At 40.0% G+C, this 19200-nt stretch overlaps 1 protein-coding gene across 6 annotated transcripts in view; it reads left to right on the forward strand.

The window, feature by feature from the left end:
• Mtmr6 (Myotubularin related protein 6) overlaps window positions 1-19200 on the forward strand; it is a 546834-nt gene that overhangs the window by 474388 nt on the left and 53246 nt on the right. For all 6 annotated transcript variants that reach the window (XM_067143599.2, XM_067143600.2, XM_067143597.2 and 3 more), the window contains 2 exons: window positions 11619-11735; window positions 13229-13391. In XM_067143599.2, the coding sequence (XP_066999700.1) occupies window positions 11619-11735; window positions 13229-13391 (280 nt within the window). The remainder of the gene's footprint in view (window positions 1-11618; window positions 11736-13228; window positions 13392-19200) is intronic.

The following is a 19200-nucleotide window of genomic DNA, read 5'->3' on the forward strand; positions in this document are numbered from 1 at the left end:
TTAAATTTATGTGGTGCGATCAAGAATGAAGAGGTACGGAATGGAATTGAGAGAGAACGATTTGGGGAAATTTGACGAAAGAAGAGATAGAATGTCTTTAAGACACCCAAGACTTATTCAGCTGGTTTTCGAGGGAACTGTAGGCGATAAAAATGACAGGGGTAGACGAGATATTAATGTGACAAACAGATTAGATGTAGCATGTTTTAGTTACGTAGAAATGAGACTGTTAGCACAGGGTAGGGTGGCTGGATAGCTGCATCAAACCAGTTTATGTACTTATTATACAAACATGCCTAGTATTCTTATATAACAATCAGGAGATTGGAGTGGTTGGAATATTCGATGCAAGGGGAAGGAGCTGTTAAAGGAGTTTTCCAGGATTAGCATGATAGGCAGAGAAGGAAAGAAAATGTGATTATTTAGTGGGAGTTCTCTGGAAAATAAGGGCGAGGAAATTGAAACTGTGGAGAGCGGCAGCGGTTTGATCGACAAGAACACGCGTCAGTTGTAAAGGAACTATAAGGGCTGTATACTAAAGAAAAAATATAAAGGAAAAAAAAATATATATATATATATATATGTGTATGTATATATAGTATATTACAAGTGAAATAGATGCTCCCATTCAGTACTAACTGCCCTTTCGGGAATACTTGAATCAATAAATAACTTTATTCAAAATATTTGAAAAATTAAATATGGGGCCGTATCTTTTCAGTCACTACTGATCTGCATTTAGGGCTGTGGCTCAGGTGGAAGATTCCCTATCTGTTGTTTTCCTAGCCTTTGTCCGGCTCCATGGCTAAATGGTTATATATTGAACCCGAGTGACTTAGGCCCATAATCAATCATGATTTGATCGGTAAAATAATATGATACATTTATTGAAATACAGAGGAGTGTATTTGAAAATATTTCGTTTAGGTAATGTCGAAATCAGAGCGAAGGAAGGACGACAGACTGGAGCCTGACGGATTAGCTCAACACGACAACTTTTAGCTACTTCACAGCAGGGAATATCATTAGTTGGCGTACAAGGAAATACAGAGTCCACAAATAAGTCTTGGTCAGAAAGAGGAAGGGGGAGAATCATACAAAGAAAACTCACCACATGAGTAAGACCTTGGGATATTTTTGGTAGGACGGAAATTCCATGACCTCATGGAAAATTACAGCGGCTGAGTGTACGTTCGCTAGCCTAAGTTCGAGCAGGTGGAGATTTAAATCACGTGACCGCTTGCCGGCCAATAGTAAAAATTTGATGGGAGACTCAGTGATACCATCTTAAGGAATGATGGATGAGATATTTTCGTAACTACAAAAGTATTCAGTAATAAATTAATATGAGTACGCGGATGAATGTAATGAATTTATTAGGGGTCATGCATGGAAAAATAATCAATACTTATTGGCAAATTAATTAAATTGAAGGCTGGATTTCTTGGAAACCGGACAGCTTGAATCTCATTGGCTGAAAGAAGACCACGTTGTCAGGGACGCTTACAAAGGCGCGAAATGTGAGGAGCTAAATCCACCCATATCTCCTAAATCTGTGATCACCAGGAGTTCATATTTTATCCAGCAGATATGCTAGCGGAGTGGATTAATTTGATGTAAATTTTAACTTCCAATTCGGAGTGCAAGTACCGATATTAAAAATCCACCCCCTCCCTAAGGGGCATGACGTCAACAAATCCGCGGGAAAAAGGCTTCATCCATATATACGGAGCTGAATTGACGGTCGCCAGCCACTTGTCTTGAATCGTTGGAGCTGAATTGACGTTCGCCAGCCACTTGTCTTGAATCGTTGGAGCTGAATTGACGGTCGCCAGCACACGTGAATTGAATATCGGGAGTTGAACTGTTGGTCGCCGGTAACTTAGAATTCTACGGACGTACAGTCATTTAATGGCGCGAGCATCCGCCAGTGTTTGTAAAGTGTGATCGCACTCAAGCAACATGTTAAATCTGGAAATAGTTAACGTAGGATAGTGTTTTTTATTTGTGAATATCAGTGATGTAAAGTAATTACCCTGCAAGAGAGTAGTATAAAATATATCACCATAAGTACGTACATAATAGACTGTGTGACGGACAGTAATTTAAGGAAGTAGTAGCCTGTACTTAGCTATACCGAACCGATGTAATGAACACGTCAAGAATGCCGTATAAATCGGGCGTATCGCGACGGGCGTAATAGTTGACACCTCGTCGTACGTGTCCAGGTCCATTGTGCGGTAGGTGGACGAAGATTAAATAGTGTAAATATATTAAATTCTTGGGTCTAGGATAGAAATTTGTTGTATCCAAATTAAAGTATACAGTGTTAACGTAGTAAATGGTGAAGGTTTGTGGTAATCAAGATATGAGTGTAAAATAATAATAATGTGCCAGGAAATCTTTTGTGAAACTACGCCATCAAGGATGGAGGAGTAAAACGCAGAGAGGGGCTGGATGAAGCCTCTCGTCTGCAAAGCTGCAATGGAATATCGATAACTAAGATGAGTACTAAACTGTAAAATATATTTGGGAAATGTTATCGTGATGGGAAAAATGGGAATAATTTGATTATACTTGGTTACCTTCTGTAACAAGATGGGTCGCTTAACGACCCCATCCTAAATTTGTAGCACGGACAGTAGTAAATCATAATAATGTAAATAATCGGGTCTTTTATGTATTCAGTTTGTTGGAGATGTAAATTTGTATATATAGTGTAGTACGTTAAGTCATGCATGCATTCATGTTTCTTTGTAGTCAATAATTTTTTTTACATTTGATTTTGATTATGCTAGTTAAATAAGACCCGATATGTGCTTTTATGTTTTGTCATTTTAACGAGCCATTTAATGACATGGAAGGAAAATCCAGCTTCGCCATACCAAGTGTGTTTTGTTGAAATTAATATGGTCATATTTTCAAAGTGAAGTTGTTAAATTTGTGAGATGCGATTAATATAATAATTTCCAAGTAAATCATATCTGGAGTGTTTAGTGCCAGAATAAATTGAATTTGTAAAAGGGGTTATGCGTTAAACATAATAAGAGTGGACTACCGTATTACAGGCGAAATTATTATTTTTTAAATATTAATAATAATAATAAATAAATAATATAACTATTTTTTTGTGAAGATATTTCTTTTTTTAAATATGGTTCGGGGATAATAATAATTCATGTGATCAAGTGTTGAGTTTATTGGGAATCATTTAATGACGGGAGGTCGTTTTAATTGGGAATTAAAGTGCGTGATAATTTAATTTGATCGATTAATAATATTGAAATGTAGATCGGTGTTAATAATCCGTACATGTTAATGAACGTGTGGTTTAAATTACGGTCCAATTTTTTTTTACGTATAAATGTCGCGTTTTGAAGTTGCGATTCATTAGCCGGAACATGTAGTGCTAATTTTATGAGACCATGATTGTCAAATTTTGGTAAATATAATTTCAAGATGTTACGATTATTTGTGGAGAATGAACTAAGGCATAGATCCAAATGAGATAGAAAATGTGAAAGAATTTGCAGTCAGATAATAAAAGGTCGTACGATGTCCGAAATGAATAAATAAGTCAGTTGATAATTCTGTGAGGAATAAATAAATGAATCGAGGAATATTGAGATAGAGAGGAAAATAAATTCCGTACGAGAGACACTTAGGATATTGATATGAGTGTAAAATGTACGGGCAGTGTCACAGAGAAATACTGAGTTACGCAGCGGGTAGAATTCGAACCCGTGACAGCATGTACGAAATAAATAGACTGCACAGCTGTTCGTTGAGATACAACGGATCTAAGGATAAGGAGAGTTCAGATTCCACAGAAATGGTCGTATATTGTATTCATTGTAATAACGAGTGAGGACAATCATGATGTCGTGATAATAATAATAATAAATATTGCAGATAAAGGATTGGACCGCCTTAATTAAATGAGCGTTGATAACGATGTTAAACGGGAATCTAAATGATAATATGCAACCGATAATAATAATAACAATGTAAGGACGATGTTAAATCACCGCGGTCGGATTAATAATAATTGTCATAATAATAACTGTAATGATGTCGTTGGTTGATCAGTGAATTAATTTGTAATTGCGACCGATATCTTAATATATAATTTGGCGGAGGTGACCGGTCCATTAATAATAATAACCTCTTAAGTGACGTGTATAATAATAATAATATCTTGAGTCACCTATTAATTAATAATAATAATAACCACGAGAGGGATATAATAATAATAATAACAGTAATAACCACTTGGTGTTTGCATCCCGCATAATAATGACGATATTAATCAACGTGACAGTGCCAGGAACCGTTGAGGAATAATAATAATAATAATAATAATAATAATAATAATAATAATAATTTCGAGGATGATAATATCGTGAATTAAATTATTTGGTGACGATATCCCTCTATTCGTATGTTGAATAATGAGAATGATAATATTAGAGTCATTTGGTACCTCTTTATTGTACAGTTTCCGTATGGGACGATGTTACAGTCATACTTGCGTGTTTGTTTACTTCGCTCGCGATGCGAGGGGGGTCACTGGCCACGGTATTTCCCACCGCTTCTCGTTATCTCATCTGTGTCAGTAGTCTACTGAGGCTAACTGGTGACAATTCAGATCACATGTAAATAAAATGTAAATGCTAATTCATTGGTATGGTACCAGCTGGATATCGTAAGATAGGAACTGTCCGTGGAATCCAGTTTTCGCATTTCACGAGAAACATTACCCAGTCCGAGTACCGGTCTCGGAAAAATGTACATAGCCGGAGTACATCATCTTAGTTAAATCGGGAAGCCGACCGTAACATGGGTTATGCTCGGGCTCCCGATAGAAGGAAGCTATATCCTTGAGTAACGGTTCGATTCAAATGGAATCGATCCGTAAATTATACCTCCAAAATGTCATTTTATTTCAGAAGCAACGCAGCAAGATATTGATACCACTTGCGGTATGGCAAGTGATTTATATATGTAACATGTGTGTAAATTCAAATATTGTTGCCACGTGTATCAAAGTTTTATACGTCAAATGGCGTAATAAACCGCTCCTTCTGGCAAATTATTTCAAAGGAAACCACTCTCATAATCTTTTTATTGTAGTTAGATAATGCCCTTTTTAAAGTAACAGTCACTTCCTAGTCCTATCATGGAGTCCTTAAATTCAAGTTACAATCGAGCCTTCCCCCTTTATTTTATGTTGCTCCGTTCATCCCCGTGTTCTATTATGCCGTTATATTTATATTTGATGATTTAAATAATGAACCGACACCCCTGAGATAAATGCTAGTCTGGGACTCGGGAGGTGGACGGGTGCAATATATATAGTGTGTATATAGGGTAGTGTTTTTTAATCATGAAAACTGTTCAAAAATATGTAGACAAGACTATGTTTAACCTTGTTACCTTGATAACTTCATGTAATCAGCCGGGACTTGCAATAAGGCTTGTAACATTTGGCTAAGTCCCATTAATCATCAAACAGTCTGTTCAATCATCCGTAGTAATCCTTGGTTCTAATTAGTCGGGATTATCAGTTCTTTGTTGATGCTGGGATGAGCTGCAATCTGCCTGATATTCCCATCACAAGATAGCTTTACTCTACTCAGAGTTCCATAACCATTCCTATTAACCTACTCATTACCAGAGGATTTGAAGTCCACTATTGAGCGGTTCAAATCCACCCTACGGCGAATTTTTTTTCTACTGTCCGTATTATTTGCCAAATCTGTACACATTCCTGGTAAAAGTTTTTGCGATACTGCGTTTAAATCCCTGACAACTTTCTGTATTCTCAAGCAGAAGAGAATAGGCACTGTAAACCGTGCTTTAAACACCTAGAGGCGAAATGCAACATGAAAATCTATAGCCTGTTTCCAGTCATTCGACTGGGTCAGGAATGAAATGTATTAAGTCTCTATCTAGCGGCGAGGATAGAAATTGCGGCGGCTGCCGAAGTCTGTTGCACTCCTCTGGGGTAATGATTGACTGATAGATGTAATGAAATGATACTGGAGTGTGTTGCTGGAATAAAAGATGGCAGGGAAAACCGGAATACCCGGAGAAAACATGTCCCGCCTCTGCTTCGTCCAGCTCAAATCTCACATGGAGTGACCAGGATTTGAACCACGGAACCCAGCGGTGAGAAGCCGGCGCGCTGCCGTCTGAGCCACGGAGGCTTATAGGAGAAATAAAACATCCCGTTCCAAAATTTGAAGTGATAGGACTGCTGTTTGGTGCTCGAGGAAGAATTCTGCGTGAACTTCTTTCGGACCTTTGGAAACTACATATTGGAACTAGCATTCTCAGGGACTCTGCGCAAATTGTAAATCATCGTTTGTATAGTACAGCAAATTACAAATGAAATAGATGCTTCCATTCACGACTAACTGCCCTGTCAGACATTCTTGAAACAGTAAATAATTTAATTCAAAATATTTGGAAAAAACTAATTATGAGGCCGTATCTTTCCAGTCACTACTGATCTACATTTAGGGCAGTGGCTCAGGTGGCAGATTCCCTATCTGTTTTACTAGCCTTTGTCCGGATCCATGGCTAAATGGTTAACGTGTTGGCCTTTGGCCACAGGGGTCTCGGGTTCGATTACAGGTAGAGTCGGGAATTTTAACCATCATTAGTTAATTTCTCTGGCACGGGGGGGTGGGTGTACAGTATGTGTTGTCTTAACCATCATGTCATCCTCATCACGACGCACAGGTCGCCTACGGGCGTCAAATCGAAAGACCTGCACCTGGCGAGCCGAACATGTCCTCGAACTCTCCCGGTACTAAAAGCCGTATGCGTTTTTTTTTTTTTTTTTTCCCCTAGCCTTTTCATAAATGACTCAATAAATTTCCAATTTCTTTCGTACATCTCCCTAACTCCCCTTCCTATAAACGAATATTTGCCCCAATTTGTCCTCTTGAATTCCAACTTTTATCCTCATATTGTGATCTTTCCTACTTTCAAAGACACAACTCAAACTTATTCGTCTACTAATGTCATTCCACGCCATCTCTCCGCTGACAGCTCGGAACACATCACTTAGTCGAGCAGCTCGTCTCCTTTCTCCCACGTCTTCTCAGCCCATACTTAGCAACATTTTCGTAACGCTGCTCTTTTGTCGGGAATCACCCAGAACAAATCGAGCTGATTTTCTTTGGATTTTTTCGAGTTCCAGTTCTTGAATCAAGTAATCCTGGTGAGGGTCCCGTACACTGGAGCCATACTCTAGTTGGGGTCTTACGGGAGACTTATAAGCCCTCTCCTTTACATCCTTACTACAACCCCTAAACACCCTCATAACCATGTGCAGAGATCTGTACCCTTTATTTACAACCCCACTTATGTGATTATCCTAATGAAGATATTTCCTGACAATGATCGTCATAAGAAACTTTCACCCTATCAACACAGTAATTAAAACTGACTGGACTTTTCCTATTTGTGAAACTCACAACCTGACTTTTAACCCCGTTCATCATCATCTGCTGTCCATCTCGAAACATTATCGAGGCCATTTTGTAGTTGCTTACAATCTTGTTAACTTATTTGTTACTCTATACAGAATATCGTCCGCAAAAGGCATTATATCTGATTCGACTTCTTTACTCATATCATATACAGGGTGAAGCGTAATTCGTGCACTCGGGCGTCGCAGCGGGACTCCTCACATGCCAGCAACAAAAAAGTCTCTTACAAAATTTCGTCTTGCGAGTATATCCGGTAGAAAACGGACGTTGAAAAGTAGCAATCTGGCAACACTGTAACCATATGTAGGGTAACTACCGCTGTCAGCACATTCTCGTCGTGCTGTACAGTTGGTGCAGTGGGTAGAGTTTTTGGTTGGCATGCAGGAGGTCGATGGTTCGATCCTGGGTTGAGGCGAATTTTTTATTTGCTAATTTCCATCTAACATTACCTACTGTAATACAGTAAGACACCGTTTCTGAGGTCACATGTGTCCTACATTTACAACATTTTGTAACGCTGAAACAACAAATACCTGGTTAGACTAATAAGAAATAGACAGCTGAAACAAATGACCAGTCATAGGACAGAATAACTACACAAACAATATCACTTTCGATATGCTAAAGATGATAGCACAGTACAATAACACAGCATCTACCTTGTTATTTACATACTACATGTATAATAATAATATTTGTTTCACGTCCCACGAACTACTTTTTAAGGTTTTCGGAGACGCCGCCATACTACATGTAATATGATCGCGCCGATGTAGCACATTAGCACCAATACTGTCCATATTAAATTCATGCCCACGACGTGGAAAGGGCGCCTTTCAAAACTGACGAATGAAAACGATTGTTCGTCCATTTCTAGGATCGTAGTATGTAAGTGCAAATGGTTTCTAGAGGACCCACTGCAATCGCTGTTGACGATTAAGATGTCAGATACCATACCACCTGGACTACATTTACGAAATAAAAAACATACGCCTCAACCCAGGATCGACCACTCGACCTCCTGCATGCTAACCCAAAACTCTATCCACTGCACCAACTGTACAGTACGACTAGCTTCTGCTGACAGAGGTAGTTACCCTACATGTGGTTACAGCGTTGCCAGATTGCTACTCTTCAACGTCGTTTTTCTGCCGGATATACTCGCAAGACGAAATTTTGTAAGATACATTTTTTTTATTGCTGGCATGTGAGGAGTCGCGCTGCGACGCCCGAGTGCGCGAATTACGCTTCACTCTGTATATATAAGAAAACATAAAAATCCAATAATACGGTAACAATTATGCAAGGGCATTCTTTTTGGAAACCCCCTCTCTCTCTCTCTCTCTCTCTCTCTCTCTCTCTCTCTCTCTCTCTCTCTCTCTCTCTCTCTGTAATTGATTACCGCGTTTTCCAATTCCTGCAAAATGCAGCATTAACAAATTGATATATGTAGATTTTCCAGACAGTTAACTAAAGGTGTTGGACCTGTCAAAGCAATAATAATAATAATAATAATAATAATAATAATAATAATAATAATAATTTCTTCAAAATTGGCGCTTGTCTGATATGAATACGCTGAATAGAACTATTTCCTCAGCCTGTGGGTAGAATACATCCGCGGTATCCCCTTCCTGACATGATTATCATGAGGCAGAGAGAGGGTGAAGCCGATTGTCGGTACGTAGCCTACTCCAAGCGGTCTTCTCAACGCTTGACGTCTCCATCCGACGGACGAATCACCAAAACACTGTGGAGAGGTTTGGAATAGAATCTAGACTTTTGGCACGCGATCTAGTGTATACGACCACCTCTCCTACCCTGCTGGCCGATAAACCCATAAACGTCAGCGGAAACGGCGGACATCACTTCCGGCAGCTTTTTGCAAGCCAGAAATGAGCCGCCACCTCATACACTTAGCTTGGCGCCGTGATGCCCGTACTTTTCACATAACTTCCATTCACTGATCAGTGTTGTGGATTCATCCCAATTCGCACTCATGTACAGTGGAACCTCTATATCACGAATCACCTCGGGAGCTAAATTTTATTTCGAGTTATCGAAATTACCGTTTTCGAGCATGTATATCACTTTATTGAATCATATGTACCCACGGGCTTATACTGAATACATCATTTTTAACAGTATTTAAAAATATGCAAGCAGACGCTATTTTACGGCATCAGTGTAATTATATCCCTTATTACAGCAACTTTTTAGAAGACATAATACAGTACATGAGTAGTGAAACAAGAAATATACTTCCGTTAACACCTTTGGAAAAAAATCCGTTAGTCTCTTCAGGTCTTTAATCACCCCTTGGTCCATGGGCTGTAGTCTGGACGTTAAGTTCCTTGGCAAGAAGACCACGCGAACTGAACGAACACCTTGGGATGAGCTGGGCAGTTGTTTACGAAACGGAGGATTTTCCTCCCTTCACATTTAAATTTGTCGTCAATACCACGCAGCCAAGATTCGTAAATAGAGCTTTTCATCCACGACTTCCGGGGTTGCTTTCGTACGTGACCGTTAATTAATTCACACTCGAGAAACACCGAGGCTTCACCGATTATCTGATCACTAGAATATTTAGGTTTTCTGTAGCTCCCAGCATCACTGTAACCATTCCTTCACTTGTTAACTGTTCCTAACAATCCACAAATGCTGTATTGCACAGTTAATGTTGTACAGAATTTGAGTTAGCTTTTTGCTTCAAGGGAGGAAACGTTTGCTTCGAGAAATCGAGAAATTCGTGTAACCGAATTGCGAGTAATAGAGAAAAACAGTAAATACACGTGAAGAATAGAACAAACGCCCGAAAAATTTGTTACTTTGAGATACTAAAATTTCGAGTAAAGGAAGTTCGAGTTATCGAGGTTCGACTGTATTTGAGAGTATAGATTTTAGAGTACTTCGGTTGCTGTTCGGAACTTAAGCGTTCTACTGCTAATGGTCTTATGGTGGAAACTTCGTTATTGATTTCTGGTCCCCAGGACCTACGAAATATAAATAGAAGCCAAGTTGTGTTCCAAGTATATTTCTTACGGTGGTATGCACGAATACACCGCAAGCTATTGGAACATCACAACTTCCACAAGTAGATTGAAACTTCGTGTAGCTTCACGGCGAATTCATGGACTCCTACAATGTTGACTAAGGAAAAATAAATATATACAGAATGGTTGAAAACAGGGTGAACCGGTCACACTCTTGGTCATACTGACATAATTTGAAAACAAATAATTCTATATCCTGCACCCTTGTCATTTTAACAAATGGTGACGTTAATCAATCACATCGTTTCGTGGGGCGGTGTTGCTAAATCTGCACGTGACGAGAGTGGTCCGCGTTGAGTGGCTCAGGCGGTTGAGGCGCTGCCCTTCTGACTCCAACTTGGCAGGTTCGATCCTGGCTTAGTCCGGTGGTATTGCAAGGTGCTGAGATACATGATGCCCGTATCGGTAGATTTACTGGTACATAAAAGAACTCCTGCGGGACAAAATTCCGGCACCTCGGCGTCTCCGGAAACCGAAAAAGTAGTTACTGGGATGTAAAGCCAATAACACTATTATCATTAATGCTATAGTATTTATGCTTAAATCGGGCGAGTTGACCGTGCGGTTAGGGGCGCGCAGCAGTGAGCTTGCATCCGGAAGGTAGTGGCTTCGAACCCCACTGTCGACAGTCCTGAAGATGGTTTTCCGTGGTTTCCACATTTTCACAGCAGAAAATGCTGGGGCTGTACCTTAATTAAGGCCACGGCTGCTTCCTGCCCACTCCTAAGCCTTTTCTATCCGATCGTCGCCCTAAGACCTAACTATGTCGGTGCGACGTAAAGCAAATTGAAAAAAAAAATGCTTAAAGATGCTCGGTTTGCGAGATATGACTTGCTTACTGGGGTGTTCAATTTTTATTTTCTGTATTTCTTTTTATTAGTGATTTACGTTCTATTTATTTAACGTGCAACTTACTGTTTTTTTTCTAATTAGAACTAAGCTCTGTAAGATTCTATTGAAATAAATATGACAAATCTTCTGGTTTTTTTTCATGTCTGTTACGGTACCGAGTTCTTCCTTGTAATCTGGTTCCTGACAGAGTAATTTCTTTTTGTTTCAGGTCGAAAATGTGCGTATGCTGGATCGGTACAACACCCGGAAACCTTCCGTTGGGACACTCTACCTGACCACGACACATCTCATATTCGTTGACCCTGATGGCAAGAAAGAGACATGGGTATGTAACATTTACCTGCCAGATTATAATTTATTTCTTAATAATAATAATGTGTGCTTTTCACATTTTTTTCACGGTAATAATTGTTTCAATAAAACTAGCTTTGTAGTCTTTCATTGTATTAACTGAAGTCCAGCGAGTTGGCTGTGCAGTTACGGTAGCTGTAGCTGTAACCTTGCGTCCGGGGGATAGTGTGCAGCATTGAAGATGGTTTTACGTTGTATCTTAATGAAGACCACGGCCGCTTCCTTCCCTCTCGTAGACCTTTCATATCCCATAGACGCCGTAAGAGCTATCTGTGTTGTTGCGAAGTTAAGCAAATTGTAAAATCAGAAGCACATTCCCCATCAAACACTGTGTTGCAGTCCAGGTTCCGTTTTCCTATGCTGTTCTTGAGAGTCCATCCACCGTAATCTTGGTGTTCCTTGTCCTCTCTTCGCTGGCATTGTCTTTCCAGTGCTTGTCTTGACATTATTTCATCTGCTGGACATGTCCAAACCACCTTAATTTGTTCTGTTCCAGTTTGTCATTTAGTTTTTGCACATGCAGGAGTTTCATTTCATCTGCTTGTACTCTACTCTTACCTGAGTCATCGTCCAGGTTTCTGCTGCGTATGGCGTTATGGATAAGTAATGTCCCTTGCACATTACTTCTTTAGCCTCCATTGGTACGTCTTTATTCCACGTTAATCTCTATACCTGGTGGTAAAGGCACTTCCCAGCTGTATCCTTCTGCTATTTTCTATATACATCCTTCCATTTTCCGCCAGTTCACTTCCCAAGTATTTGAAGTGTTCAACTATTTCCAGTTCTTTGTCTCCAATTTCGATAGTTCGTTTTCATTGTGTTACTTCCTCTACTCATCAGTGTCTTGTTCTTCTCAACGTTCATCCTCAATCCCATTTGTTCAATCCTTCTATTCAGAACATTCAGCTGTTGTTGTACTTCCTCCCCAGATTACACAATCATCCGCAAACAGCGCACTGCCTTGTTTCAGCCCATTGTCGATTCCGAATCATTTTGTTCTGTCCATTATTGGGCGATTTGGCCGTGCGGTTAGGGGCGTGCAGCTCTGAGCTTGTATCCGGGAGATAGTGGGTTCGAACCCACTGACGACAGCCCTGAAGATGGTTTTCCGTGGTTTCCTATTTTCACATCGGCCAAATGTCGGAGTTCTACCTTAATTAAGGCCACGGCTGCTTCTTTCCACTCCTAGGCCTTTCCTATCCCATCGTCGCCATAAGATCTATCTGTGTCGGTGCGACGTAAAGCAACCAGCAAAAAAAAAAAAAAAAAAAAAAACCTTTGATTATTAACCTTTGACTCGAACGTTTCCGGACTACGGTTCCTTATCTCAAACTGATATATTTGCCATCCTCCATAATCCCTGAATGTTTATAACATCATCACCGATACACCCTGTATAGGTATTGATATATTCTGTAAAATCCTCTATAATATTTTCTTGAGATTTGAATACATTGTTTGTTACAGATACTACTTATGCACATAGCGAATGTTGAGAAGCTTCCATTAACTACTACTGGATCACCCTTGCAAATCCGCTGCAAAACATTCTTGTCCGTGACGTTCGTGCTGCCTCGAGAGAGAGATTGTCATGAGGTGTTCACTACCCTCCAACAGCTGGCTCAGCCAGGTAAGTCGTGCTCGTCCTCGACGAACCCCATTGAATGTCCGTAACTTGCTTTATCATAAGACTTAACAGTTGGTTTATATGTATAACAGCTGTGTACCATACTGCCTTCCTACTTTCTTCATCCGGCTGCTCATCGGCAAAATTCGTTCGGCGGTTCTTCACTGGATCAAATAAAAACTCAATAACTACTCTAATGAAATAAAAGCAGGACAGGAACTAAGATACCAATTTGTGAACGATAAATAAACATGTTACAGTTGGACAAATTTATTACGATAAAACTTAGAAATTCTCTCTTTAAGAATCATACAACATGATACCGAAATGATTACTGCAAAATGTATCAAATGATGAGTCTGTTCCCGACCCAAAATAAGGTCCAATACAAGTTTTCTGGTGACATGACGTACCTTATTTCTGTTGTGCTATTATGAACTTCTTAGTCTCAAGATATATGAAAACTTTCGCTCCTAAACGTTCATTAAACATGGACAAAGATTAGCAAGATTCGCGCTACAAACTCCCCTCAAAACTAGCGACACAAATGCATAAACACTCGTCCAGGACCGTAAAATATATCCCCCAAAATATTCATATACTCCAGTATTGGCACGATTTCCAGTATGCAAATGTATGAGTTCAGAAACTCGCATCCCTTCTGTAAGCATACGGGCGACACTACTATGACAACAATTATCAAAACAAAACAAAAACACACCAGAGATATATATACGTTAAACACTCCACCTATAAATACACAAAAGAAAAGGCACTTGTCTTGAGGAAGTTGGTAACATCGCGGTCATTCCGCCATCACTTTGGGAAAGGTCGTAGACCTCGGTGAGGCAACTGATCAGCAAGGCCGTCGGGTGTCAGTCACCATTTCAGAACACGGGCCTTTAACTGGCTGTAAATACAAAACAAATTCCAGACTCCAAAGAACGGCGAGGGTTCAAAGCAGCTGGCGCTCATAAGTCATCAAGTCTATGGTCCCCTACTTTCATTTCTTGAAACAAGAGCACTAATTTTATCTGGGCGCACCATCCCTTTCCTTCACTGGAGAAAACATCACCATCTCGGCAGTCATGGCTTCTCAAATAACTTTTAAAATATCATCACATTGATCTGGTACAATTACCCCAGACTCGCAAATCACATCAGATAGGCCACGACGTATACTCTAACATCGGACTATCTGGAATATATTCAATATTTATCTGTTTCGCATTCATTAGGCCCCTGTTCGAGCCTCCTGCGCAGCTTTGAATCAACTTGCCGGAATTTCCTTGAGAACTCTCACTAATCAGCGATTGTAACACCTTGTCCACAGCATTCTCTGGATCTCCGAAATCTCATGCATATCATTAATCTACCATGCACATCCTACTTTCTAGGTTGCTAGCCCTTTCAAGGATCTTCTCATGGTTCAAGAACTATTATGCCCTTTCGTCGTTAGCCTCTGGATGATCTTAGCTTTCAAACTACCGTAACTCCAGACGAGACAAGAATAACGTTATATAATATTGCAGTGAATCAAACCTCTGTAATGCATATCCCTTGTATAACCAACTACAACCCAAGCAAAGCAGCATACACTAAAATTACACATGCATTTGTCCTGAACCTATCTGAACGAACACATGGTTTGCCCTAGGTAGATAAATTATTTGTTTACATTTGAAATTCATAAACCGCGCTATTCCATCCCATGCTTATACCTGTTCAGACTTGTTCAGGTGTTGTCGCTCGGCTCCATCTTAAAGGACCACGGGTTGATTTAATGGCTCATAGCTACCTGCTGGTTCTGAGATGTATCCTCTTGATTTGGCAGCCTACAATGGTTTATGGTAGTCTCATTCACCGGGTCCTTCTGGATTACAGTAGGACGGTCTCCTTTCATTTACTGGATTGGCAGTCCTTCGTTCACCGGGTTCATCTTCGTCTTTCGTCGCTGCAATCAGCCTGGCTAGCGTGCTAGTGATCTCTGCAATTGGACACTGGTGTGGAGTTTAGCACTGAATAATATTAAAACATGTTCATTACTTCCGCCTTTATCTAGTTTTCCCTTTGCGCTTTTTGTGCTACTGCTCTATAGCACCCTTCGCTGTCTAGTCACACGCCCTATCCTGCCATTCAGCTTTGTAGTTTCAATTTTGACTCCAATTAAATACTGTTCTCTCCTGGTCAGTTCAGAGACGACCGTATTTATTCGAATAATCCCCGCACCCTAATTTTAGGAAGGCTCATTTTGAAAAAAATTAAATGAACTAAAATTCCTCCCATTGAAAGAGTGACATAGGTATAAACAAATATTTCATATCACTCCGCGAGGTCCACGTGGTCTTAACACAAATATGAACGTGTAAATTTACGGATATAGCTGCTTTGCCTGAACATATTTGAGAAATACACTATCGCTGCTATAAAATAATTTGCCATGAAAATTGTCAAGTGGGCCTAGGTATTTAATTGATCTGAACTTGCAGTGGACTCGATTCCCTGTAGATCGAAAGATTCGTTGCATCTTGCATCACTAGAATCCTCTCGTAAATTAATTACAAATTCGTTACACACTACGTCTAAAACACTTCTCACACGCGGTCTTTTCTTTACGTGGATATTTACACGACCGGTGGTGGATAATTCTTTTTCGTGCAATGTAAACAGTTGAAAGAGAGACACCGGCGAACTCGGATGTTAGTTTTGCGATATGGTAAATCCTCGTTGATTCAAAGTCGTTGGGACGCAGAAATCATACTTCGAATTATGTGATTTCGAATTAACCGCCAACTCGTACTTCAGAAATGCCAACTCTTGCCGCGTCAAAAAATATTCTGAGATTCCTTACTGCATGCAATTAACATTGATACACAGTTTAAACCTTCCAAATGCAATGGAAAAGAACTATTTACAAAATGTATCCAACACGGTGCATTTACAGTATTCAAATAATGCACTTGGATAACTCGCTGACAAACATAACCTCACGCAACGAAAGGAAAAAGAAAAAATATTCAAAGATGAGAAGTCTATGCTGGTTCCCCTGTGCAAGTTCTTACTGTACTGCATGCATTTTTAGATGCCTTTCATTTGCACGGGAAGTACCCTTAAAACATCGTAGCCACGAACCTACTACGCTGGCGAAGGAGGGGGAGAGGTGATATTCCCAGGTGGCGGGTAGGGGGGTCCTGACCTGCTTGCCGGCGGACTTGAGGGAAGTAAAATACCTCGCGGACCAAACACACAACCCCCTGTGGGTGGGGGATGCAGACGAAGAATACACACACGGTATCCCCTGCCTGTCGTAAGAGGCGACAAAAATGGGCGACCAAGGGATGATTGTCTTGCAACCATGAAACTAATTGTAATTAGTACCACCACGCCGAGAACATCATGGGTCGCTTTTACTTGCGCGTAGTACCACTATATTAGGTACCAAATAGGTTTGTGATTAGTAGCACTCAGGAGCACCGTGCGGTCGGCTTTTGCAGTACCTGTGATTAGTACCAGCATATGATCGGGACAATGGGATGATAGCTACCATGGTTATACCTTGCCTATGATTAGTACCCACTATATGAGGAACATCACGGAATAGTGCAGGTCCCTGTGGGTAGTACTTTTATGTGATGAACACCATAGGTTTGCGTTGCCTGTAAATGGCGCCGCAAAGTGAGAAAAACCATAGGTCTGTATTATACGTCGAATTTCATAACCTGTGAGTAGTACCATAATGTGTGAAATACCGCGAATCTCTGCTACTTTTGATTAGTACCGCAACATGACAAATACCATGGTTCTATTTTCCTAGCGATAAGTACCGTTATGAGGGAACAATAACTTGGATTTTGGACCCCCTTTAGACTGCAAGCATCATCGTTTCAGTGTTATGCTATAGCAGCAGTCCCTTGGTCAGTAATCCTATTGTTTTACGTCACTTTCTGTGAATATAAGGCATTGCGGGTCGCATCCACTGATTGTTTTAAATTCATGTCCATCCATTCATTCTTCGTCCTCACGTTTTGAATTCTGGTCAGTGGAGAATTTTGGATTTTTAATTTGTCATTCAATTTCGTGTCATTTCGTACCATTAGGGGCCGATGACCTCGATGTTAGGCCCCTTTAAACAACAAGCATCATCATCATCAAAACATCGTGGCTTATCGAACTTCCCTATGCCGAGGGGAGGAAGTCTTTCGCTTCCGTCCGCATTGCAACACAGTACAGTGACTTCATCTCCTTTTAAAAAATTTGGGCTAGGCATAAAAAACCAATGCAGTTTCATTGGCATGGACAATATTCTTCGTTGCGTACAAATTGATTATAATTATGAGCCACGCTTTTTCGCCAACTGTCGGCATCTTCAAAGAGAATAGCCAGTGTTCGCGGATTCTGCTTTTTCGCACACTGCCTGTTACGAGATACTGTGGCGTTCCTTAAAACAAAAGAATTACGATTTTATTCGAACTTAGCAGCTATGAAACAAACTGTCAACACACCAAAGTGAGTGAAAGTGCGGAAAGCTACCCCTGCACGTTCCAGAAGACGCATTATATCATGACATGGAGAAATTTTGAATTTAAATTACTGTGCAAAATATTATTTTAAAAATGTAAAGGCAATTTTAAATTAAGTCTGAATTGTTTTCTGTGTAAATATGACATATGGGGGCAGTTTTCTTCCATCTGCGGTTACACAAATCTGTAACTGTACACCTAATATCGAAAACTAGGTGAGGCAGGAGCGTGTTGCCAATATTGATGCAAATAAAACCCACACCCCAATTCCGTGCCTCAATTTTTTAAAAATATGCGGGGATTATTCGTGTAAATACGGTATATTGGATAATTGCCATTACTAGTACACTGCCGTGGTATGGTTCTACACTTCCATATTGTTCTATTGACTCGTACTAAGTCATACATACTACCTTCTTAGTCGAACTCTGGATCTGAATAGAATGCTCGTCTCCTTGTCCTTCTCTCTTTTTTCATATCCGTGGGATGATGCCTCACTAGGGGAATCACTAACAGAACCACGCCAACTCTTTGTGTTGAATGGGCTTTGGTTCCCATGGTATGTTATGTAATGAATAAATTTGAATATTGGACATAACTTAGTAGATATAATCAACAGCTCACGACCCTCTCTTACACTAAACCATTTTCAGTAATAAAATTTTAAAATATTAACATAAGACATAGTAATTCTACAACAGCTGAACACTAAGGACAGATATGATAAGATCAGGTTACAAATTAAGGCAGTAAGGATGATGGTGATGATGATAACTGAAGTGCATAATGGACAAAAGAAAACCCATTCACTCGTGTTGTGAGATTTTATGCAAAGAATTTCCATGAAGTGTTGAAAAAATTTGACGTTTCACTTCTTTATTTTGTGCTATGATGTATAATGAGCAAGTAGATAATTCAAGAGGTGAACTTCATCCTTTTTACCATAGTATTTTTCTTTTCTAGGAAATTTCCTGCAACTCCATTCTTCATGTACACTATGAATACCAGAAATTGCACAGGACATTGTCACTATTCTATTTTCATCTCAGTTCATAGGCCTCCAACATAGTTATGGAATACCATTGGTCAGTGAGATCATGAAGAAAAGCTTTGCAAAAATCGGAATAAAATGATTTGGGAATTCAAATTAAAATAATATTTGGATGAAATGAAATGTCGTATGGCTTTTAGTGCCGGGATATCCCAGGACGGGTTCGGCTCGCCAGGTGCAGATCTTTATATTTGACGCCTGTAGGCTACCTGCGCGTTGTGATGAGGATGAAATGGTGATG

Source organism: Anabrus simplex, chromosome 3 (assembly GCF_040414725.1).
Source record: "Anabrus simplex isolate iqAnaSimp1 chromosome 3, ASM4041472v1, whole genome shotgun sequence".
Lineage (NCBI taxonomy): Eukaryota > Metazoa > Arthropoda > Insecta > Orthoptera > Tettigoniidae > Anabrus > Anabrus simplex.